Source organism: Lotus japonicus, chromosome 4 (assembly GCF_012489685.1).
Source record: "Lotus japonicus ecotype B-129 chromosome 4, LjGifu_v1.2".
Taxonomy (NCBI): Eukaryota; Viridiplantae; Streptophyta; class Magnoliopsida; order Fabales; family Fabaceae; genus Lotus; species Lotus japonicus.
The window spans coordinates 65,238,188-65,263,719 of NC_080044.1; the positions used below are offsets into that span (position 1 = coordinate 65,238,188).

General features: G+C 35.5%; 3 protein-coding genes and 2 pseudogenes across 10 annotated transcripts; 1 reads left to right on the forward strand and 4 right to left on the reverse strand.

The window, feature by feature from the left end:
- Positions 1–3,350: 3,350 nt before the first annotated feature.
- Positions 3,351–5,320, reverse strand: LOC130713160 (uncharacterized; annotated as a pseudogene).
- LOC130713865 (uncharacterized) lies at positions 4,369–9,629 on the reverse strand (annotated as a pseudogene). Its single transcript, XR_009011055.1, has 2 exons — positions 9,099–9,629; positions 4,369–8,427 (listed from the first exon to the last, which is right to left on the reverse strand). The product of XR_009011055.1 is annotated as an uncharacterized LOC130713865 (transcript).
- Positions 9,630–11,746: 2,117 nt separating this feature from the next.
- On the forward strand, positions 11,747–15,552 carry LOC130710014 (uncharacterized). The gene is made up of 5 exons (XM_057559165.1): positions 11,747–12,915; positions 13,027–13,806; positions 13,893–14,566; positions 14,644–14,932; positions 15,021–15,552. Exons 1-5 carry the CDS (start codon positions 11,917–11,919, stop codon positions 15,381–15,383), a joined length of 3,105 nt encoding a protein of 1,034 aa, XP_057415148.1. The 5' UTR covers positions 11,747–11,916; the 3' UTR covers positions 15,384–15,552.
- On the reverse strand, positions 15,553–16,680 carry LOC130710015 (uncharacterized). The gene is made up of 2 exons (XM_057559166.1): positions 16,080–16,680; positions 15,553–15,985 (listed from the first exon to the last, which is right to left on the reverse strand). The coding sequence occupies exons 1-2, from the start codon at positions 16,245–16,247 to the stop codon at positions 15,773–15,775; spliced, it is 381 nt and encodes a 126-aa protein (XP_057415149.1). The 5' UTR covers positions 16,248–16,680; the 3' UTR covers positions 15,553–15,772.
- A 2,167-nt stretch (positions 16,681–18,847) lies between these two features.
- On the reverse strand, positions 18,848–23,497 carry LOC130715258 (uncharacterized). 7 transcript variants are annotated; one of them, XR_009011606.1, is made up of 7 exons: positions 22,720–23,497; positions 22,481–22,624; positions 21,265–21,386; positions 21,113–21,167; positions 19,746–19,815; positions 19,355–19,402; positions 18,848–19,231 (listed from the first exon to the last, which is right to left on the reverse strand). XR_009011606.1 is itself a non-coding variant. In XM_057565337.1 (4 exons), exons 1-4 carry the CDS (start codon positions 22,855–22,857, stop codon positions 21,152–21,154), a joined length of 420 nt encoding a protein of 139 aa, XP_057421320.1. In that variant the 5' UTR covers positions 22,858–23,493; the 3' UTR covers positions 20,825–21,151. The 7 variants fall into 7 exon arrangements, 1 of the variants encoding a protein (XP_057421320.1); XR_009011604.1 differs by having other exon boundaries at positions 18,850–19,231; positions 19,355–19,408; positions 22,720–23,495; XR_009011605.1 differs by having other exon boundaries at positions 18,850–19,231; positions 20,966–21,167; positions 22,720–23,495.
- Between the last annotated feature and the right edge of the window lie 2,035 nt (positions 23,498–25,532).

Below are 25,532 nucleotides of genomic sequence, written 5' to 3' on the forward strand. Positions count from 1 at the left end.
GCTTAAAAATGATGATTTTATTTTAAATTGAACTTCCACATGCTGTTTATTAGTCTTTCTATTAGAATAAGACTATTTCATTGCCTTTTATTTTTGGGAAACTATCTATTATCTAATGTTCACTCTAAATTAAAATCACTCTCTCCTTGTTGATCAATAAAAATATGATTTTTGATACTTAGCATTCTTATAATGTGATAGCATGATATTTTATTACACTAAACAATCACTTAATTATGAGAGAGCACCACTAAGAAAGTGCATGGAAAAGTTTTCCTACATTTATTTCATATTATTACATCAATCTTGTGCTACTTTTTCTAATAATTAAATGGTGTTTCTATTTTTAATAAAGAGTGAAATAACTAATGTAAAAATAGCACCACCAATTATAACTAGTGCTTTTTTACCCGCGCGTTGCACGGGGAATATGTCTATTGTATTTGATACATCGATTCATATTTTAAATTATAAATATTTAAGATGCTAAGAATGTAAGAATAATCATAATAAAGATGTAGATATTTAAAGAGCACAAATTTTGAAAAACACATAAGTTAATAAACCAAAAGCTTTAATTTTTGCATATGTGAGGTATAACTGAATTTTGTTTGTGAAGATGTATACTCGTGTTGCATAAAGGGTAATGCAATCTAGCAAATCACAATAAAAACTCATAAAATCTGGAATTAATTAAAAATCCGAAAATTCAATAAAAATATCATAAAAATTAATTAATACTCTAAAAATAAATCAAAAATTAATTAAGATAAAATCAAGAAATAAAAAACCTAAATCCTAGTCAAATCTAAAATTTAAAAATGTATTTTTTTATTAAGGAGAAATAAGGTAAGGAAAAATCAGGGCACATGTGGCAAGTGGGGCCAAGGAGAAAGAGCTTACATGTAAAATATTAGATGAGAATTAATCTGGGAGCGACACGTTACTAACTTGGTATGTGAGAGCGACACGTCATGTTAGAAGTTGTTCTTTTCTAATATATATATAATTTAAAAATGTTCTAAATAAATATAGATAAAAACTATCAAAATCTAGCAAATCACAATACAAACTCATAAAATCCGAAATTAATTAAAAATCCAAAAATTCAATAAAAATACCATAAAAAATAATTAATACTCTAAAAATAAATAGTAATATAAATTAAGATAAAATACAAAAATAAACAACATAAACCCTAATCAAATCTAAAATTTAAAAATGTACTAAATAAAAATAGATAAAAACTATCAAAATCTAGCAAATCACAATAAAAACTCATAAAATCCGGAATTAGTTAAAAATCCGAAAATTCAATAAAAATACCATAAAAATTAATTAATACTCTAAAAATAAATCAAAAATAAATTAAGATAAAATCAAGAAATAAAAAACCTAAATCCTAATCAAATCTAAAATTTAAAAATGTATTTTTTTATTAAGGAGAAATAAGGTAAGTAAAAATATGGGCACATGTGGCAAGTGGGGCTATGAAGAAAGAGCTTACATGTAAAATATTATGTGAGAATTAATCTGGGAGCGACACGTCACTAACTTGGCATGTGAGAGCGACACGTCATGCTAGAAGTTGTTCTTTTCTAATATATATAAAATTTAAAAATGTTCTAAATAAATATAGATAAAAACTATCAAAATCTAGCAAATCACAATAAAAACTCATAAAATCCGAAATTAATTAAAAATCCGAAAATTCAATAAAAATAACATAAAAAATAATTAATACTCTAAAAATAAATAATAATATCAATTAAGATAAAATACAAAAATAAACAACATAAACCCTAATCAAATCTAAAATTTAAAAATGTACTAAATAAAAATAGATAAAAACTATCAAAATCTAGCAAATCACAATAAAAACTCATAAAATCCGGAATTAATTAAAAATCCGAAAATTCAATAAAAATTAATTAATACTCTAAAAATAAATCAAAAGTAAATTAAGATAAAATCAAGAAATAAAAAACCTAAATCCTAATCAAATCTAAAATTTAAAAATATATTTTTTATTAAGGAGAAATAAGGTAAGTAAAAATCAGGGCACATGTGGCAAGTGGGGCCAAGGAGAAAGAGCTTACATGTAAAATATTATGTGAGAATTAATCTGGGAGCGACACGTCACTAACTTGGCCTGTGAGAGCGACACGTCATGCTAGAAGTTGTTCTTTTCTAATATATATAGATATAGATTTGGCTATTTTTTTCTTTCTTAGGACCAATCTGTCATTGAATTTAATTAGAATGACACTCTGCGAAGGTGGAAGGTCGAATCATAAAGTAGCATGGTGAATGAAGAGGACTTTTCGGTCAAATTGAGTGGACTGCTTGCTTAGCTGATATTTTCTTTCTTGTGCGTGAAGATTGGATCCAATTGATTCTCATTTTGCTTTCTTTTCTCTATAATTTTCTAGGAACCTTTCATGTATTGGAGCATATATGAAGATAGGAATATTGGAATACAGAGATCATGAGTTGAATTTAACCCTCTTTATCTCAGATATGACAACAATGAAAGTGATATGAAAATCTATGACAGATGCTTTACCAAAGTTCAATGCACCAGAACTAGAACGTTTCTCTAATAAAAATGTTAGGAATGAATGTGTATCCAAATAGGGTCTATCATAATCAAATTAATGGGTTGATCATTCCCATAATCCCATTCCATCACACTGAGTGCATGATTGTAGCATTTTACAAATCATTCTACAGTGGATTCTGTAGACAAAATTAATTATGTGGGGAAGTTGTTGCGCGTAGTTTCTGAGTGTCAAAATTGATTTTGAGAAAAGAAAGCTGATGTTAACATACTCTAAAGATGATAGATACTGTGCCTCAACGCACAGCCTGGGGTCCTGGGGAGTCAGCCAGCTGAGGTGGATTTCAAATTTGGTCCAAAGAACATCATTCTACAGTCTTTTGTTCTGTAACAAACCTGTGTCCCAACATGTTGCAATAGCAGCTTTACTTTTAAGCTTTGTCCATGTCGTGTGGTACATTAACAAGTTGACAATGAATCCCACTATTCAAACTAAACAAAGAAAAGCACAACCCTGCATTTCACTTTCAATGTTGGACATTTTCCCCCTATACTAGCTATAAAGGTGAATTGAGAGTGAACTGTAACTTTCGTTTTTATTTTCAAGTTCATAGTACTAGTACTTGCCAAAGCTCTTTTTATATTCATTCCATCTACATTGTCCCATAATGATTCAAATTACTCTGTATCACATATAGTAAGAGATACAATGTGATGAATATAATATAACTCAAATGCACATTAGGATCACTTGATACCTAATGTTGTCACGATCACAATATCTTTATCTTTACCTGAACCATTTGGTGTGAAGCCGATGCCGCTGCTCTCTTTAATGGATGATACAAATCACCAAGGACAACATTACAGCTACATACACTGATCTCCAATAAATCAATTTAGTATAACTCTGCAAACCAGGATAACAGCTTTTGATAATGTCTGTGAATGTTCTCCTAACAAAAGTGCAGTCTTCTAAATCAACCAAAAAATGGACCAAAGTGATAAAAACCATATGTCACATTCACTGCAGCAGCCATTTGAGTGTACTTAGAAGGGGTGATTCGACCTTGAGTCACACAATTTCCAGATGAAGATGCCTTACAAGTATAATTCTTCCAAACCTGCTCGAGACAATTAATCTGAATGTTACAAAACCTTATATGCCATCAACATGTGCAATGAATGTTAGCGCATGTTTGAAAATTCTTGTACAATTGATTCTGGAGCCAGAATCAATTATGGGGAGAAGGTTCAATGAGTAGTTTCTGGGTTCCATAATGTATTATGAGGAAGTAGAAGTTGATCCAAACATACTATCAGATATGGACATTTCTTCTAGTCCTATATGTATAGATTTTAAGTTTCATGATTTTTGATAGCCCTTACCTCACTAGCATTTTCCAATGCAACTTCCCCTGCTGCACACTACCTACGTGGATAGTCGCTGTTAAATTGATTGCAGAGAACAGGCATGAGGGTACCTGATTGATTGTGAGGAATGGAGTTTCCATTTGACACTGGAAATGAAATTGTCAACTAACTGAACAAGGGAATGTGTGATGGTCTTGCTTTGTAATAAGGTTTCCATAGCAGTTGCATTCTCCACGCATGGAAGAATTTCATCCAAGGCAACACATGTTAGGATCCGAAAAAATCTAACGGCAGCCACAAGTGAAGGAAGAGAAAAACGGAATAATTTTTGGTATTTTTTATATATATTTAAACTAGAAAGTAAGTGCTGGAAAATAGACAAGAAGGTAAACCTTCTTACAAGAGAAAATAGACTAACAAAAATAAAAGATAACTCCTAAAATAAAAGATAGTCTTAATCTAAAAAATGACCCGACCAAAATAAAAGATCAACTCCTAAAATAAAAGATAGACTCTTAAACTAAAAAATATATATAAAATAAACCCCTAATATTTAGAACCTTAACAACACATGTATGATGTATGATGTATCTGCAATGGCACTACTAGTGCAGAAAAATGCAGGAAAGTAAGGCTCCTATTATGAACATGCAATTGCAAAGTGTTTCATTACAAGTATAATGCAATGAGTTCGGATCATTCAAAAGTATAAATTGGATAAAAATAAGACTGGCGCACATGAACTTATGAAGAAAAAAAATGCACCACAAAGTATAAATGTGCCAGCAACAAGAATCCATCCAACAACTAGCAAGCTGCAGACACAAAGCCCATCAATAATTTATCCAACAAGGGGAGTAAATGAAAATAGCTCAATGAATTCAGGCTTCAGCTTACAAGGACACTACAACCCAAGTATTGAAAATGCTGCAAAAAAAGTTTTCACACAATTAAAATGACAAATGAGATTATATTTTGGTAAGCCTTTAGCACAGAGGAAGTAAACAAGAAACAATATAGAGAATCCGAGAAATGCAACAAAGAGTATAACTGCAGCAACAATAATAAGAGCTAATCTCCTACAGAGCATAACAGATGATTGTTAGCAAAACACATTGAAAAATATAATTAAAATTTTTAAACCTGCACTTACATTCCATCTATGGCTCGGAGTAACATCTTTGAATTATCTTGAGTCTTCTTGGAAAGATAATCAGCAGCAGTGCTGAATTTCTTAACATTATCAATGTCATTTTGAACATCTGATGGCAAACTAAATTCCAATGATCTGCTTAGCAATAAGCCGACTGACAACGTAGTCCAGTGTGTGCATCCAGCTCTCAAATATCCAAAACACATGCTTAGGGAGTACACACACAGATACATTGCCGCAATGGTGCAAAGGATAAGGATGATCAAGGACAAAGCATAGAGCCATAGACTAATTTAGAAATAGCCATAACACATGCACAGATACATTGCCACAATGGAGCAAAGGGTGAGGGTGATCAAGGACAAAGCACAGACTAATTTAGAGTAGCCATGAGGCTCTCCTGGAAGAGTGCAAGAATGAGACTATCCACACACACACACACAGAGAGAGAGAGAGAGATACATTGCCGCAATGGTGCAAAGGATAATGATGATCAAGGAAAAAGCATAGCCTAATTTAGGATGATCAATGACCAAGAATTATATTGTATATCTATTGATCCTTTGCCTTCTTTATTCTGTTAACTAGAGATTCTATTGATATTTGGATTCTAGTTCCTTCTGTTGCATCACTGCTTGAGATGCTTCACGTAGATGTTGAATTCCACGACCCAAACTTGCAATTGAGGGAGCTGCAGGGAGAGATTCAACAGCGCACTCAATCCCATCACCATACAAAAACAAGCCTGTGCAAGTTCCAACACTGCCTGCAAATGTAGCCCAAGGCAAGAACCCAACGGGCTGCCCTTTTCGCTTCCTCATTATTTCATAGAATGCTGTTCTCATAGCTGAAATACTGGTTTTTTCAGCAGAGGCTATAACACTGTGAGTAACGGCTCGAATCTTTTCAGCAGATATAGCTGTCTTCAGGATACCAGAGGTTTTCACTCCAGAAGTTGCGAATCCTGGAGCAACAACTTTAGATGGGCCAAAAACAAAAGCCAATGCTTTCTCCATCTGGAGGAGAGCAATCTTGACTGAAGCTGGAGTTTTGAAAGTAACAACCTTCATCAGTGTTGATGCAGGAACTCCTTTGGTCAGAGATGAAACTCCTAAAACTGCAGTCGCACCAGCCTCAAATGTCACCACAGGTTTACCCGTTAACAACCGCTTCCTGTCACTTTGATTTACATCAACCCCTTCACCTTCATAATTCTTGATCAGCTATCCAACCAGCTCTTTTGCTTCTCCAGGAAGAGGAGTATCCCAGTGTTTCCTAAGACCTGCTAGTTCACTAGAATCCACCACTGCCACAATGGTCTTGAACTTGTCATTCTGGCTACGGATGGCCTGTGCAAAGAGCACATGTGTCTTGTCATCAACCGGAAGCTCCGAGAACTCAATCTTACTTGACTTGCAACCACCAATTGGCCGCAACCCCCTATTATTCAGAGCTACTCTCAGCCCCTCAACGGCAATTCGGAAAGTATACACCTCAGAAACAGTTCTGATGTCAAGAACCTCCCCTCTTTTCACATCCAGCAGCATCTTCTGCACATGTGCGAGCGCCTTCCCCATCAACGGAATATTGGAAAATATAAAACACAAGTCCTCAAGTAAAGGGTATATACACTTGGCAAAAGCCGGGGTCTCATAACTAGTTGTTGGCTGAATTTCCACATAACCATCCTCCATAACAGCATTAGCCTTATTGCTATTACCAAGCAAAAGGGTATCCTTATACTGAGGAACCAAACTACTAACAATGCGTTGTAAACGGGTTCCACCACCATCAACCCCACCAGAATTATCACCACTGCCGCCGCCACCATCACCATTATCATTACTACTAGTGCTACCCCAACAAGTCTTCCCTAACGGCGAGACAATGACAATGAAAGAGGATCCAACATCATGAGCAGCCTTCTTAGCCGCCAACAAGGGACCATGAAAACTGGTCCCAAAAATTTCCCTGAGCACAAAATTCCCAGCAACACTCTCAAACTTATCACTACCAATCTTATCAACAAAACAACGTTTAATCACACCAAAAGAAGAAATGGGTACCGGGTTATAGTCTTCTTCTTCGGATTGAATCTGTGAGAAGGGAGAAAGACCAGCTTGAACCACAACAGCGTCGGGTTTGATTTCTCTGATGAGGCATTGCGCGTCGGAGACTGATCGTTCGGAGAGGTTGAGAGTGGAGAGTATGTAGATGATGGATTGGGTTTCGGGGTCGCGAACTGCAAACACGAACTGCTGCATGTGTTCGGTGATGTTGAGTTTTCTCACGATTCGCTTCGAAGCTCTCAGTTCGTCGAATTTGAAAGGCCAGAGGTTTCGCAGCCACAACAATGCAATTGCCATTGCGATGCAGAGAGCTTCGAATTGAAGGAATGCGATGCAGAGTGGAAGAAGAGTGTGGAAATTGCAAATGCAGTGAAGAACGATACGGTGGCAATGGCAAACACACCACCGTGGGAATTACCATTGGACTGTTATCCAGTGGCGGATCCAGGACCCCGAGGTCAGGGGTTCAAAATTTTCAAATAAGCACATCGATAAAAATATAATTAAAAATAAAAATAGACCATAACTATAATTCTTAATATATCTCATGAATTTGGGAAATCAAGCTTCACACAACAAGAATTAGGGAAAAAAAAATAGGGAAAAAAATAGACATATCCAGCTTTTTTTTTGTAAACCAATGATATAATAAAAAGGCACAACGGGTGCCATCCCAAAGATTACAAGTAAGCAACAAAGAAAAAATAAGACACAGAGGGAGAGGTACAAAGCAGCAGCAAGGCTGCAAACACACAACAGAGGAAAATAGCTAAAACTGCAATTACAGAGTTGATATACATTTTTTTTGAAAAGGCCAAAAGAAATATATTAATAAGAAGCACAAGGGGTGCTTCACCCCTAAAGTACAAGATACAATCTATACAGTGGTACCGGTGGAGATAGGAATGCCAAGCTACAGAGTTGAAAGTTTCAACGATAAAGCAGCTTTCTTTATCTCGCTTGCCGTTAGTCCGTCTAGCGCCTTTCTTTCGGTTGGGGTCCGTCCCGGGGCTTAGACCGCGTCGGGTTCTATTTTTCTATTTATAATGACTTTGCCCAACCATATCCAGTATAAACACAAAGATGATAATACAGATGTACATATCCAAGAAAAAATATTTGCCAAATCATCTCCCACTTATAATTGTAACACCAAAGCCATGCCTCCACTGTTTCCTGATTCTCTTATTTCACCCTCTAATTCTGAATTTCATCAATCATCCATACTTACAAGTTGTGTAACCAGGTTACCAGAGGTAGCATGTGATATTCTGTAATTAAATCAAAAGAATGATTCAGCTCAGTGAGGTGATATAGACTATAGGCTACATAGCTAACGAATAATTATACATACACACCTCTTTTTGAGGTGTAAGAGGTGGAATGAGGAGAGAGATAGGAAGAAAGAAAAAAGTAAGAGAGAGAAAGTATGAGATGTGATAGATGATAAGAGGAGAGAGATAGAAACAAAAAGAGGTGGAAATGAAGTGTTTTAAAAATGAGGTGTGTATATATCATTACTCGTCCTTTTGATTAATAGAAGAACAAACAAATTTTCAGATTTAAGACCAATCCCCTTCATCTAAAACGTGACAAATGGTCTCCAATACTACTATAATCTGTGAGAACTATTATGTACAGCAATAAAACTAACCAACAATTTCCAAAACTCATAGGACCATTGTCTCCAAAACTAACCAACAATATCTTGTCTCCAAAACGCATAGCTATATGAAAAGTTGGAAACATTAACTAGCCCCAGGAAAGAAAAATCAATTTCCCCCAATTTTGAAACCTAGGGTTTCAGAAAAATATTTCTCATTCTTCAGATATTCACCATCTGAAGAAAATCCTAGCCTCCGCTCCTTCCCTTCTCAATTGACAATCAGACAATCACGATTCACGCATCTACAAGAACCCAAGAAGAAACAAAACAAAATACCTGCATACGAAGGGAAGGGAAGGCGAGGCGTGGCGTGGCGTGGTGGTGGTCGGTGGTGGTGTCGCCGTGCCGTGATGAGGGTGCGAGAGGCGGAGAGGGTGAGGGCGTCGTCTGGGCGTGGTGACTGACTGGTTGGTGAGCGTGAATTAATTCGTGAGAGTGAGACTTGAGAGCGTGAGTCGTGAGTATCAGAGGCAAGGCAAGTGTGTGAGAGAGGAGTAAGTGGAGGGTCTGGGTGCAAATCTAAAAACTCAGGGGGTTCAAAAAACAAATATTATACAAATATTATAGGGGGGTAAGTTGAATTTTTTTTTTTTTCAGGGGTTCAACTGAACCCCTGGGCTTGCTGTGGGTCCGCCCCTGCTGTTATCTCCACCGGTCCATACTACACTCTCCGGCGCTGTCAGTGGCAAACGCACCACCGTGAGCTCCGGCAACGCCGTCAAGGATAGTTGCAAGCGCACAGAGGATGGCTTCACAATCAAAATGAAGAGTAAATGGTTGAGACTTCAGAGTGTTGGAAGTTGAACCTGAAGAGTTTAATAATTAATGTTATAAGATTGAAATACTGTTATTTAATTAATATTGAGTTAGAAAATGATAATTATTGATTAACTAATTTATGAGAATTATAATATATGAAAATATAAAGTAGTGGTTCAGAAATATAATATTAAATGAAGGCATGAATAGAATAAAATGAGGTAAAGTTATTTCGAATTGGAAGTGTAAAACAATAATAATTTTGGAATGAAAGGAGAATCTATTTTCAGAGAACAAATCATTCTCCATTACCACGACTCTCTCTGCATATTAAATTTTGGACCAACTGTGTTGGAATTTTTTTTGGTCTAGGAGGAAACGTAACTGTGTTAGAACTTGTTAATAAGCTATTGTTAAAAATTGAAAAAAAAATTACTCCCTTTATTTTAAAACAATTGTTGGTTTAGTTTTCACCAATTTTTCAAAATTATTATTGTTTTAGAAATTGAGATTTTGTAAATGACTCTAGAATTATCCAATTTTCTTCCGCATATGTCATCATCTAATATTATATTTATCACCTAAAACTTCTAATTTTCACTAATCACAGTCCTTACTAATTATTTAACCAATAATTATCATTATCTTTCTTCAATATAACCAAGGATCTTTTAGTTAAATTATATATCAATCAATGTAGTTCTTAACCTTAAACAACATTTGACTTTAACTATGGAAATTATTGGTCACATTCGACTGTACCTTCGTAAACATTAACGTTAGAGGTCGGCTATCAATTTGGTCCCTGTGTTAGAACTTAGAAGGTCACTTTCTCCCACCCCTGGGTGGGAAGGGTAGCTCACTTAGTTGAGCTAAGGGTAGTTACTAACCACTAACATTTACTTATAAAAAAAAAAATTCTCCCACCCCTACGTCTGTCTCCCTCCCCCATCTCCCTCTCACCCACCACCTCCCTCTCCTCTCCCCAACCCATTCCCCTCACCCAAACCCTCCCTTATAGCTTCTCACAACCTACTTCTCCCCCCCCACACTCATTCCTTTGTTGTCGATGAACTCATCATCATCTTTATTTCTGGCAATGGTCGCACCTAAGGGTGGGAATAGGTCAGGTCGTTCGTAGGAGCCTATGGTCTATCCTATCACAGGCCCAGGTCAGGCCAGGCCAAATTGGTAAATAGGCAAGGCTTAGACTTTTTGAAAAGCCTATTTAGTTAAAAAGACTAGACTCGGGCCATTCAAAAAGTCTTTTAAGCCTTATAGGCTAGCCTATTTAAATAAAAATGATCAGTATTTTTCTGGCACATTGTAAATACGATTAGTATAGATATATTTTACTTTACCATTGATGATGTCTATATATTATAAATTTATCATAATATCTTAATATTATATAGGCTTAAATGCATTTGGTGCCCCTGATGTTTCATGGGAGTGCAAATGATACCCCTCTTCTAATTTTGTCAACGTTTGTGCCCTCCATGAAACAAAACAGTGTAGCGTTTGCCCTTCTGTCAGTTCAACGTTAGTTTACTAACGGAGGGGCTGACGTGGAATTTTATTTTGCTTTTCCTATTTGCCACGTGGATTTTAATTACTGAATAACAAAAAAAAAAAAGAGGGGCACGTGCTAGATGGGTTACTGCTAACCCTAAATCCCCAATTTGGGGATAAATCCCCAAATTAGAAACACAGAGGGAGGAACGGTCGAGGAACAAGGTGCAAGCGTTAGCCCTGAGGAAATCCTTGAGCACGTTGTTGGCCCCTTTTCTTGATCCTTGAGCACGTTGTCGTCGCACATGGCTAGTGGGTCTCCAAATCGTGGACGTAGTCGAGGTCGAGGTAGGAGAACAGGAGGGACCCCGACGAAGGATAAGGGGAAAAATGTGGTCCAAGAAGAACCCACTTGTGAAAAGCAGGGATACGACCCTTTTCGAGATTCCTGGTTTGGGGAGGATATTCCCGACCATTATCGTTTCAGGTATCCCTTTTCAAGATTCATGTCTATTTTTGAATACTTTTTCATGAGACCCACATGTGCATCTATGTTGAAAGTGACTTGGTCATGTTATTTTATGTTTGATTGATACTTCACATGCCAGTGTCCTTTGTCTTAATCTATTGCATGTTGAAAGATTATTGTTTTTAATACTTCACATGCCAGAGTGTTTTCTCTTAATCTATTGCATGTTGTTCTCACTGCAGGCCCACTAGTAGTCAATTTGCAACAGTTAAAGTGTGGCATGGTGGGAAATTTGTGTGTGAACCGAGGGTAGATTATATAAATGGGGTTTGTCTTACTCTACCAAACTGGGATATGGATGAGATTAATTCAATTGATGTAGGCAAGGTTGTCAGAGGCTTAGGATATTTGAACTTTAATGTGTGGTACAAAGACCCTGGCCTTGGGTTTGAGATAGGCTGCAAGCCTTTCAAAGATGATAGAGATGTATGTGCCTTTCTGAATGATGTGAGTGGCTATGATGTTGTCAACTTCTATGTTGAGCATATAGTAGAGGAAGAGCCTGAGTTTGTTGAACCTCCACCATTTCTTGAATTTACACAGCCTACTGTTGAGGGGGAGAAAGATAGTGAAGTCTTGTGTGAAGGGCAGCCTACTGTTGAGGGACATGCTACTGGCATAGACATTGATGTTGACATAATACAAGTGGGACAGTGTAGTGTTGAGAGGGAGAAACAGGGTGATACAAGTGTTGTTGGTGGGGAGAGTGATAAGGAGGGTGAAGCATTTAATGCAGGACAGGGCAGTGGGGAGGGTAATAAAGATGGTGATGCAGTTATTGTTGAGGAAGAGGAGGTAGTTGCTGGAGACAAGGAAGGGGAGAAAAAGAAGAGTAAAAAGAAGGAAAAGAAGAAGGGTAAAAAGAAGGACAAGAATAAGAGTAAAAAGAAGGACAAGAATAAGGGTAAAAAGAAGGAAAAGAAGAAGGGTAAAAAGAAGGACAAAAAGACAGAGCAGGAGGGGGGTGTTGAGAGTTTAGTGAGTGAGAGTCAAAGTGAATCTGAATCTGAGAGTGCAGTGAGTGATGTGAGTCTAGATGACAGTGATTTTGATGAGAGGTGGGACTGGAGGACAGTTTTAGAGGTTGAAGGAGATGAGAGGCATCCAGATAGTACCTCAGAGGAAGATGATGATGCATTTGTCAATGAAGTAGATTTTGACAATGAAGATGGTTCATCTGATGAGTTGGAATCTCCACCAGACACAGATGATGAGCATTACCAACCACAGAAGAAGTACCCAAGATTCAAGTTGGGTCCAGAAGGCACAGAAGTAAAATTTGAAGTTGGTCAGGTACCTAATTTATGTTATTATTTTTCAGATCTGCTAATTGTTTAGACATTAATATGCTCTGGATATTTATGTTCTTATCATTCATGTTTATTGCATGAACTGTTTTCCCAGAAATTTGAAGCATCTCAAGTATTTAAGACAGCCATCAGAGAATATGCTCTTCAGAGGAGGAAGAATTTGATAATTGAGAAGAGTGATAGTAAGAGAGTGGTTGTCAAGTGTGAGGGAGAGTGCACATTCTACTGCAGGTTGTCCAAGTATAAGCAGAATAACTTCTGGCAGATTGTGAGTCTTGTAGATGAACACACATGCTATAGGACAGCAAAGAATAGACATGCCAGGCCACAAATCCTTGCTAAGAAGTTGCTTCCAACTATAAGACATAATCCTGGATTGAAATGCAAGTCAGTGATAGCTGAGGGGCAGATAAGGTGGGGTGTTGTCCTTAATAGGTTTCAAGCATCCAGAGTTAAGGCAGCTGCAAAGAAGATGATTGATGGGGCAGAAAAGGACCAATACACTAATCTCAGGAGCTATGCTGATGAGCTTCTTAGAAGCAATCCACAAAGCACAGTCATCATCAAGAGCTCTCTTGGAGCAAATGGTCCTGTTTTTGAAAGGATGTATGTTTGTTTTGCTGCTTGCAGGCTGGCATTTGCACATCATTGTAGGCCACTGATTGGACTGGATGGCTGTTTTCTGAAAGGTGTGTATGGAGGGCAGCTCCTTTCAGCTGTTGGAAAGGATGGGAACAACCAGATGTTCCCCATTGCATTTGCCATTGTTGAAGCTGAGACCAGAGACTCCTGGGAGTGGTTTGTAGCTTTATTGCTTGAAGACCTGAACTTGGTAAAGCAACAGAGATGGGCATTTATTTCAGATCAACAGAAGGTGATTTATCATTTTTGTTTATTTGTAATTTTTTGTTCACTTATGTCCTAAACATGAACTGATTTCTTGATTGTTTTCACACTTAGGGTCTAGTTCCCACTTTACAGTCATTAGCAGGTGATGTGGAGCATAGGGTTTGTGTGAAACATGTGTATGGTAATTGGAGGAAGAAATACCCAGGAATGGAAATGAAAGGTGCTTTGTGGGCTGCTGCAAGAGCATGCACTGTTCCACAATTTGATAGGGCTATGGAGAAGCTGAAGGAGATGAATGAACAAGCATGGATGGACCTCTGTCAGATACCTGCCAAGCAATGGTCAAGGGCCCATTTCAGCACTAATTCTCTGTGTGACCTACAAGTGAACAATATGTGTGAGGCTTTCAACATGGCCATTCTAGAACATAGAGACAAGCCAATCATTTCACTGGTTGAAGGATTGAAGCGCTATATCACCTCCAGGATTGTGAAGCAAAGACAATTAATGATGAAATATAGAGGGAATATAGCTCCTATGATTCAACAAAAATTAGAGGATAACAAGAGAGAAGCAGAAAGTTGGCATCCTGAATGGAATGGGGACACCGAATACTCTAAATTTGAGGTTTCAAGTGGTCCATTTTTGAAGTATGGTGTGGAGATCAAAGACAGCCATTGTGCTTGCAGAAAATGGGACTTGACAGGTATCCCATGCTGTCATGCAATTGCTTGTATGTGGTATAATCGCACCTACCCTGAAAACTTTGTGCACAACTACTACAAGTAAGTACTCATGATCATAAACTCTTATGGGGTCCTCTCATTTATTTACACTTAATCCGTGTGTTTGCTTATTGCAGGAGGGATACATTTCTAGCAACATATTCCTACATCATTTTACCTAACAATGGCCCAAAATTGTGGACTAAAAGCAATCTTCCACCAATTCAACCACCATATGTAAGGAGGGCACCTGGGAGGCCAAAGAAACTAAGGAACAAGAAAAATGATGAACCAAGAAACCCTTACAAGATTCCAAGAAATCAAACAAAAGTGAAGTGCTCCAGATGTGGACAATGGGGGCATAATGTGAGGACATGTGGAGGTAAAACTGGTGCTGATAGGGACATAGAAAAGGGGGGCAACAAGGTAAAATTAAAGCAATTTTTAGTTTATACTAGAACTCTATAGCTTATGCATATTATTGACTGAGAATGATTTGTTTCTAATTTGTCAGAAAAATCCAAAGAAGGTCCACCCTGGCCAGGCTTCTGGAAGTGGAACAATTCCTGTAACAAGAAGTTCATCTGCTGCTGCAAGGGCTGGAAAAGGGCCTCAGAAACCTCAGTACAAACCTGCTGCAAAAAGAAAGAGGAAGGCTCCTGATGCAATTACAACCCAAACTGCTCCACAGCCAGCTTCCCAACCAGCTTCCCAACCAGCTTCCCAACCATCTTCTCTGCCAGCTTCACAGCCAGCTTCACAGCCCTCATCAGGTCATGGGAGCACAATAACAGCTACACTACCTCCATCTGGTGCAACCACAAGAAGAAGAAAGAGACCAAGAGTTGTAGTTGGAACTCAAGAGAGCACTAGTTGATTATGAGCCTTGATTATGCTGTTTTTAGTCTTAGTGTTTTCTGGTTATGTAATGAACTTAGTTAAGCCTTTGGTTAATGTATGACTTTATCTATTGTAATTTGCAAGGGATGTTATCCATGTTTGGTTTTGTATGACATTATCCATTGAATTTGGAATCTATGATTATATTAGCCATTTTGAATTTCCATATGACAACTGAAAATAGTAGATAGCCTAGATAGAACATTGTGTTTGCAGACATCATTTCAAACAACAAAAATTTGAGGACAAATTACTCAAATTCATTTATCAATTTCAAGTTTCATACATATGCACTAAAGGCACACACAGTACAAATAAACCCCACAACCTCTCCTACTTCTACTACATCATCCTCTCACCCTAATTCTACTTCATCATTTTCACCATTAGAATTGCACATACAATCAACAGGAACACAGCTACAGACCATCCCAGCATACAACACTTGATCAACATTGCTTGGTTCTTCTTCATCTCATCTACTCTACGCAACAAGCCTGCAATTATTTTCTTGTCACGCGGGTTACCCTCCAACTCATCATACCACTGGAAGAAATCACAGTGCCTCCTGTTCTGTTCCTGAGAATAAATAAATTTTCCCAACAATTTCAGTTCAAGCAAAACCAAATTCACAACAATTAATCAACCTTAAACAATTAATCCAAAACATTACCTTAAACCTGCCACATCCATAGAACCGCCTACCAATATTTCCGTTCTCGTTCGTCCAAGTAGTCACAACCGGGGCAACTTCTCCACACTTGCACAAAACAACGTTCCTCCTTCGACCGTAGCCACTGGAAACAGAGCTCCCTCCAGAGAAATGGCTTTCCCCACCCATGTATGCCTCTTCTTCGTCTCGAGCCCTTAGCCTTCTCCCTTTCCCTTTCGCGATTTGTTGAGCTCTCGTGCTCGTGTTCTTCGTCGCTCCTCTTCTTCGTCTTTCCCTTTCCCTTTCGCGATTTGTTGAGGTCCCTTTCCCTCTGTGTTTCTAATTTGGGGATTTATCCCCAAATTGGGGATTTAGGGTTAGCAGTAACCCATCTAGCACGTGCCCCTCTTTTTTTTTTTTGTTATTCAGTAATTAAAATCCACGTGGCAAATAGGAAAAGCAAAATAAAATTCCACGTCAGCCCCTCCGTTAGTAAACTAACGTTGAACTGACAGAAGGGCAAACGCTACACTGTTTTGTTTCATGGAGGGCACAAACGTTGACAAAATTAGAAGAGGGGTATCATTTGCACTCCCATGAAACATCAGGGGCACCAAATGCATTTAAGCCTATTATATACTTATTGACATTTTTATATATTAAAGCAAATTGACTCATATAATGACTCAAAGTTATAAGTCTATTTAGAAATAGATATATAACGTATTTAAATACCTTAATATGATGTGTGATTTTATATTGGCTCTCCGACTCTAAGACACCAACATAATCTCTTGTCATCTCTACCGAATAGCTTATAATATTAGGAGTCTGATTGTTGAAAAAAATATTTTAGTATAATTCAACTCGTTAGTTTATAAATTTGATAGCTTCTGTACAGATAAGTTTGCTGGCAAACTTAAAACTCTTGTTGTGAAACAGACATTTAAATAGGCTACCAGGCCATGCCAGGCTTCCGAGAAGGCCAGGCCAGACTCGAAAAAAAGCCTTTGACAAGTCATAGGTCAGGCTCAAGCCTTAAGATTTTTAAACAGGCTAGGCCTATTTACGCAAAGCCTACCTAGGCCCAGCCTATTCCAACCCCTAGTCGCACCCATCTTCTTCAATATAGAGAATAATCCCCCACCGCCACATCATACTCCTCATTCCTCCCCCTACCCACCGCTTCTTCATAAGTTGTTTCCTTAAGATCTTTCAAAGTTTCCTTAAGATCTTTCAAACACGTATACAAACATATATGTTATAAGATAAACTCATAATCTCTTCCAAACTTGTTCTTCTCACTCGATATAATGCTATACTAGAAAGACTAGAATTTTTTAAGGATATGAATATATTTGGTTTTCCATCCATTGACACTTTCAATCACATTTAAATGTAACGTAAACGTGATTTTACATATCTCGAGACACTAACGGGGAAGTTAGAATTCGCTATGTTGAATTTAACGTGAATCAAAGTAGTCTGATTTTGACACATTAACTTCAATGTAAACATAATTTCACATATCTCGAGACACTATATGATGCACCTAGAATTTTCAATATTGAAAATTTGACGTGGATTAAAAATATCTAATGCAAAACACGTTAACTTTAATGTAGCGCACAAGTAATTACTACTAAATATGTTTAAATCTCCTTATATTCTTAATGGCAAAAAAAATATATGCCGACAAGTAACTAGTCAAAATCTAAGAAACTGAATTGCAAGAAAAGTTGTCAATTTAATCTACCAAAAACTGAGATAATTAGGTTTATCCTCGTTTGTCCGTGCGATGCACGGATAATTTTTTACGTACTACACTATTAATTACAATTATTGAGTATTTGATATATATGGAATAATATAATTTTCTAAGACATACAGTTTTAATTAGTCAAACACTTCTACCGTTATTATCTTATGTTTATGTTTAAATGTTTTATCTTTCTTATATATATATGAATTATATGAGTTTTAAATGTTAATTGTGTTTGACCCCCTTGTCGACTTTAATTTGGGGCAGTCTTGACTGTAAAAGATAAAAAGTTGGCTGAAATATAATAACATATTAGACTATGAGGGAGATATTTGAAACTAAAATTATACACATATATAAAAGTAATGATTTATTCATATCTCACTTTCATTACTATCTCATTTTCACACATTTCTCTATTTTGTTTTCTTATATATCTAAGGTGGATGTGGATAAGAAATGTCAACAAAACATTATTTCATGAGTCCAAACCACTAAAGGGCAATAATAACAGCAAAATTTCTTCATATCTGTTACTTCTTTCATAAGTTTTTACTTATAAATATTTATAAAATTATGAATAAAAGTTCTTAAATTATAATAAATTTATTTTTATATTAGTTTTAATATGAAAATATTTTTGTACAAACACCATGAGAGCATTTTACCCTGTAACTTAAATGTAAATAAGGCTTAAATATGTTTCCTGTAAAATTAGGGTATTTTGGTTTCTATCAAAGTAGGTTATAAAGAAAGTAGATCGGTAATATGGAGAGAGAAAAATATAACGTATATTGTATTGGTATTCTTTTAAATGAGGGTAATTTATGAACACAGTTATGAATTTATTATTATAAACTAATCCTATCAACCTTTCTTGAAGGTTATAAAACAAAGTCAATATGATTTATAAAATGGAAGAGATGAATCTAATCCTTTTAGGAGAAACCAAATAGCATTGGAATTAGTATATGTAGAAACCTTTGATGTTGAGAATGACTTCTAATATATGATTAAAATTGAATTTCAAATGATGGATAGTTAAGCAATTAAATAACTAATTTTTGACAACTACAACATATATTAATAGAGAGAAAACCCATGAGAACACTCCTCTCATGCTAGAGACCAAAACAGACCAAAACATTAGACACAAAAATTCAACAGAGTGTTAACACAAATATTGATGAAACATACCACAAAACCGATAGTTGTTCAACACATGAAAAGAAATTACTCCGCTACAATATTTCAAACAATTATTCTACATTGTTCTCTGCAGTCAACACTCCTCAAACTATACCCCGCTGACACTGAAGAAATTGAATCCTGGATAGAAAGAGACACTAGAATTCCACGCAAAAGAAAGTTGATGCACTGCCCAGACTCTAACAATAAGCTTAATCATTTGCTACACATTGGCATCCATGATTGAGAAAATGAAAAAAGAAGAATCATAAGTTGGAGATGCAATGAAAGAAGAATCAGAAAGCAAAGCAATTAATTAGGACAAAGGAAGAAAGAAAAAACTAACCACCAAGAGAAAGTGAGTTCGTGATTGAGCTTGAGAAGAGATAAAATTCTGAACCTAAACAATAAAGTGCAATAACATTAGAATTTGTAAGTGACTCTTAAAAGATACTTTAACAAAGATTAAAAGCAGGTATCAAAAAAACAATATTTTTTTAGAAAGACAAACAAAGAGTAAAATCACTAATGAAATAAATCTCATGCCTATAAAATTCATTTAAGAAATTCTCCAACTATCTCCAATGGCCAATTCAGTTGAAAAAAATGCATTATCTCTCAAAATGATGCTTTGATAACAAATCTATTCCTTTATCCTACATCCAACAATATGGTATTAATTCCTCCTAAGCCTCAGTTTGAGATTTATTAACAGCAGCTTTTAGATCAATGGCAACCTTTTCTCACTTGATGTCTGTTCTTTCCTCATCTAAATGTTCCTTGAGTTCAGCTATATTTGACATTTGACTGTAAGCAGAAGAGACATTGTTACCACTGGTAATGAAGATACTTCTCAGTTGTATATAATTTCAATTAAGCTGAAATATGCAATTAGAGGTTGAGTTCTTAAGTATGCAAAAAGAGCCATGTAGAAAGGAACACTGCAGGCAGAAGATGCAGAAACAAAATGTTGCAGCACATCTGCATTACAAATGTTCATCTGCATTTTTAACCTTGAATTGCATAAAAGCCCTCCTATGGGATGAGTAAAAACATTGCATGCATCCACAAATGAACAGAACAGAAGTCATTAATTAGAAACAAACTATCTGAGGATTGGCATTGACTATCAAAACTAAAACTACAACATTTAGTTGCTCCGTAACAGCACTCTAAACTTTTGATGAATCCATTATTCTATTTATTCTCTTGCACAATAAAACATATACACCATCAGAGAATTTCTCAGCAACAGATCAGATATCATATCTTCAAAATTAGAGACAAAGAGGGTATAGAATAAAAATAAAGGGTCCAAGAGAGAAAAAGCAATATCAAGCTTTAAATTCATGATATTTTATTGGGAGACCATAGCTAAACAACAATATGGAGACTATGTAATAGGTGTAGATAATCAATAGCTGTACACATACTGAGAAAGAAAGAAGTGATAGGTCTTACTCTTAGTATAAAATATAGAAATAGGAGCATTTATACCTGAACTTGAACCAAGAAGAAGACTAAATGGCGCACGGGAAGGAGACACTTAAGGATGAAAACCATTAAAACAACAATGAAAATGACTCTTGTAATCTATCCCTCAAACTATCACGGGAAAACTGAAACATGGAAAAATAAGTATGATGCCTGAAAAAAAACCAACTCAATTTTAAATGATAAAGACTACTTATTTATATCTTGATTCCTTAGCAAGTATTATAAATGATTAGGATTTGCCAAAATGTAAGTGTGCTGTTGGAGCCAAATTAGCCCCTAAGTTTTTTTGGAAAATCCAAATATATATAATCAAGGCAAAGCCTAAAGAAGAGTTACATGATAGAGGCAAAATAAAATACACAAATAAAAGAGAAATAGCAAAGGAAATTAGATAATGAAAGCATGTATAAATAACAGTAACACAAAAGAACAACTGCAGCACAATTGTCTATATCCTCACTTCTAGTCATGTTCCAAGGCAGCAATGAAAAACGAATCAAGGGGCAGGGCACACAACAAAAACTTTGCATTAATTCAGCAAGGAGAACAACAGAATTTAACAGTAGCAGAAATCAGAAGTGGATAAATACTCCTGGTCACGATCAACCTGAGAAAAGATGGCTCCAACAACAACTTCTGCAGTAAATCAGCAAGGAGCACATCTGAAAATAACAGTAGCAGAAACCAGAAGTGGATAAAAATAAAAATCACTCTCAACCTTAAAAATATGACATTAATTTCTAAGGGTTAAGAAGAAACCTAAGATGAGCCATCTTGCAAGGCCTTCCCCCATTTTGGGGCTTGTCATCAAGTTGTCCTTGAAAATTCAGTGCACCAATGCCTTCTGCACATTTCTTCTCACCGAGACTTGCAACCATAACCTGTACATGTGAGTTTACAGAAAGAAAGAAAAAACCATTGCAGCATTAACAACTTTTATCAAAGGAATGTAAAGTGTAAAATGGTAAACTTTTGTCACAAGTTCCGGCCCCATCAAACACTTAGATCTTAAAAGAGTACCTATTAAAAACAACATGTAATATAGTCATCATCAATTGAAATTACTAAGAATAATATAATTAAACTAATATAATTAAACTAAGGTCTAGTTGCAGAATTAACATTGTGAACATAGCAAAAATGATAACACAGCAAGAGTTTCATATTTGTGTGAATGATCACTCACTTAAGGCCCTTGACCAATAATGGAGTGCAAAAAGATCATGTGTAAATGTCATGCAAATTAAACCTAATATCAACGGAAGCAATTTAAGTTCATGTTTTCACCTTTTCCAGCTTTCCAAATTTTCTATCTGTTTTCTGTCACTTGAAGAGTGCATAGAATGTTTCAAAAAACATTTTATGGTTTTTAAGGTCAGAATATGACTAAATCAGTTTCCACTATGGGGTTTTTAAGCATAGAACTCATATCCAAATATTCTGTCACAAGCTTTCAATCATATAAATCAATATTTTTGAGTTAAGTTAATAAGAAATTTAGCCTATGATGTACATACTGTAGAGATGTATGAGTCAACCTTCATATTTATGTTTGCTACCATGATATTGTAACAAAGGTTGAGCTCAAATAGCCACTGGATACTTATTTAAATTCATGATTTCTTCCATGCTATGACAAATATTTCTTCATTTACCTAATAGCACTACAAAACTTCTCACTTGCAATTTAGTTCCAATTTATTCCACAATTTCTTTTATGTTAATGCCAATATCATATAACCTTCCCATCCTCAGCAATTACACATTTACACAGCTGGCAACGGATATTACAGATTGCATAAATATAGTAAGTAAGAGCAATAATCCTCCAATTAAATGATAAGCAAAAAGTTCTTGCAATCTTACTCATTGCAGTATAACATCAAGATGAAACATGAACGAAAATTCATTTAAACCAGTTTGACAGCAAACAAATAGCAAGTAAATCTACCTAAAATTAAAGATAAATGATTACCTTGTAATCATGTTCAGCAGCACGATAAGAACCGTTGTTATCCACCAACACAAAAAATGTAAAAGTGTATACATTTCCTTCAACTATGTCCCTTTGGAATTTTCTCATCAAATACTTCTTGATATTTGCCTCTATTTTACACCCCTGAAATTTATGATGGACTTTTAATCAATACAACAGGATCAAGATTTCTAAAAAGAAATAAGTAACATCAAATACATCAAGACAAAAGTACCTACCTCTGAATCAATCAACACAAGCTGCAAAGCATATGGTTTGGAAGGTTCAGCAGCAGGTGACATCTCCCATTTCCTAATAACTCTTGCTCTGATCTTCCATGCTTGTCTACCAGGGCATAAACTTCGAATGGAATTCATGTGTGCAGGTACAGAGTAAATAAAAGCACAGTTAGAATAGATGGGGGTTTGAAGCAGAAAGATTGGGATATGGGAATGATGAGATGGGAGTTCACAACTGGGGTATTTATAGCCAAAAAAACACCTCAAAAAACTGAGAAAGAGATATCCTTCAACACATTACAGTTGTACGAAATATATTAAAAAAAATGGGGATTGGGATTGAAACTGACCGTTTGTGGAGGGTTCAAGCTCTGCTGATGCATTCAACGATAGTAGTTGGGGTTATCGTGAAGAAGGATGACAAAGGAACAGTTGACCATTTAAGCTGTCGATCAGCGATTGGTTGTACCATAAACGACGGCAAGGTTGGCTTGAGATACACATCTAGTGGCGACCGAAAGCAATTCTTCATCAGATCAATCAAAAGAGACTGTATTGATGGATTGGTGAGAAGTAGATTTAAAGATGAAGGCTAACACGGAAGCCATCTAGGGTTTGAGTTTCACGTGGAGGAAAAGGGACCGTGAGAGAGAGCGCTCGAAATCATAGAGAGTAGGATAGTACGGCGGAGTTGGTGGAAAGGGAGAGAAAACACGCGATAAGAGAGGTAGGGTTGATGAGACAACGGTGAAGAACAGGGTTGAACGAAAACGACGTCGTTCTGATTTCTGGGAAGAGAAAAAAAAATTAAGTAAACAACGGCTGGACACGTGTCGCTCGGTCATTGGCGGTTATATAGCTACAGTAGTGGACAAATAAGAAGTAGTAGATGTATATACACAGCATTATTGAATTTGTATGTTTCTTTTACACCTAGATATTGATGATTCCATTCCAAACAAAGGATTCTTTTTTCCCTACATTCCAACGTGTAGGGGTGTCAGGCCTGAGGCTCACTATTTTTCGCAAACTCAAACTAGACAAAGATGGGGTTGCAAAAAATTCTACCTCTTGTAAGCAAAGCACATCACACATAGGGACAATGTTTCATTTCACATCTAAGACCATTTACAATGGTTCAACACCCTCAACACCACTTTTTCTCTTCCCAACACTCCACATCATTTTCTCTCTCCAATTCAACACTCATTCAACTTTTACCCACTCCAATGGTTTTTCATTCAACACCAACACCCTGCCCCACCACTTTTTTATTTCATACTAGTATTTTTTACCCGTGCGTTGCACCGGGCCTTCTATTTTATTTTGTATTGTGTTTTTTTTATGGTTTTTTTGAAATTATTTATTTGTATGAAAAGGAGAAAAAATAATTTTTTTTTTGATAAATAGGTTTTTTTGTCAAAGTATTAATTTATGTTTTTAATTGTGTTTTTTTTTGTCTTAGGTTTTTTTTATGAGTGTATTTATTTTTTAGTTTGTGTTGTTTGTCCTTGTTTATCTAATTGATATTTTTGATTTGTTCTTTTGATATAACAATTTTATTGTACTTTACAGATAGTAGTAGTATTTTTTTGTAAGATCTTATTTAATATTAAGTTTGTCTTTTTGAGGTTCATAACTCATACGAAATAAATAATCATAAATTTATTTAAAATAATTTGAAGTTAACAGTATAAGTCCATATTAAATTATCACTATAAACCTTGGTTTCTTCAAAGATGATCGATTAAATGAAAATGATGTCAACTATATTAAATTGTACAAAATCATATTTTGCAGTAGGAGTCGTGTCACTTGTAACCTCTTCAGTTTTTGAGATGCCGATTCAAGTAATCTTTTATTTGTGCTTTGTGACTCTATATTTTCTAGCAGATGCTTGAACCATAAAATGTTAAATCGCATAAACTTGTCATACATAAAGTGTGTCACCAAACTGTAGCATTTGAAAAACTACAATTTTAAAAATTCACTTAATTATTGTAACAATAAATAGTTTGGTTTAGGTACCTTGAAAGTGGGGAAAACAAAGAAATTTAATACTTTTTCAACGATTAAGAGCAGTTTAATACTATTAACAATTTGAGATTTTTTGAAATCTCTTGTTTTCCACACATGAAGTACACGAACTGTTTGAGTCATCCTACAAAATAAAAAGTTGAGAAAATCAAAAACAAAATAATTTTTTAGTTGTTTCAATTTGACATGATGAAATCAAGTTGAAGATCATCATGAAATAAAAACCATGTTAGAACACACGTAAACATTATAGGCTAGTACATCAATAGTTAGTCGTTGGATATATGTACCTGAAAATGTCTTGAAGCATGAGCCTTTGAAAAGAAAAAGACAAATACCTCAACAAAGCTTATGTGAAATGCATATGTTAAATGAGTATTGACACTTATTACTTTATATAGTTGTAGACAAAAGGATTAGTGATAGCTTTTTTTTTTTTCTTTTGGTAAGATTTTATTTAGTATTAAGCATAAATTTTTTAATTGCATAACTCATATAAAATAAATAATAATAATTTTTTTAAGTAATTTTCAATTAATAGTAGAAGTTATTTTGTAAAAAAATTAATAGTAGAAGTCTATAAAATGACATTGATGAATGAAGTTCAAGAGGGAGAGATAGGAGTTTGTTTTTTATTGAGTGACCTTTAACTTTCAAGATTTATTATTAATATTAATTATTAGTTGATTAATACTTCAACAAACCTAAACTAATAATATATGTCTTATGAAATTCATAACTTATATCATATTTAATATTAATTTTGACCTATGACA

Coding starts and splice junctions, on each gene's coding strand:
- LOC130710014 (XM_057559165.1), top strand. CDS start 11,917: ATGGATGAGATTAATTCAATTGATGTAGGCAAGGTTGTCAGAGGCTTA. Junction 14,567..14,643: donor TTTGTGCACAACTACTACAA/GTAAGTACTCAT, acceptor TGCTTATTGCAG/GAGGGATACATTTCTAGCAA. Junction 14,933..15,020: donor TAGAAAAGGGGGGCAACAAG/GTAAAATTAAAG, acceptor CTAATTTGTCAG/AAAAATCCAAAGAAGGTCCA.
- LOC130710015 (XM_057559166.1), bottom strand. CDS start 16,247: ATGGGTGGGGAAAGCCATTTCTCTGGAGGGAGCTCTGTTTCCAGTGGC. Junction 15,986..16,079: donor ATGGATGTGGCAGGTTTAAG/GTAATGTTTTGG, acceptor ATTTATTCTCAG/GAACAGAACAGGAGGCACTG.
- LOC130715258 (XM_057565337.1), bottom strand. CDS start 22,857: ATGAATTCCATTCGAAGTTTATGCCCTGGTAGACAAGCATGGAAGATC. Junction 22,625..22,719: donor TTGTGTTGATTGATTCAGAG/GTAGGTACTTTT, acceptor CATAAATTTCAG/GGGTGTAAAATAGAGGCAAA. Junction 21,387..22,480: donor CTGCTGAACATGATTACAAG/GTAATCATTTAT, acceptor TCACATGTACAG/GTTATGGTTGCAAGTCTCGG.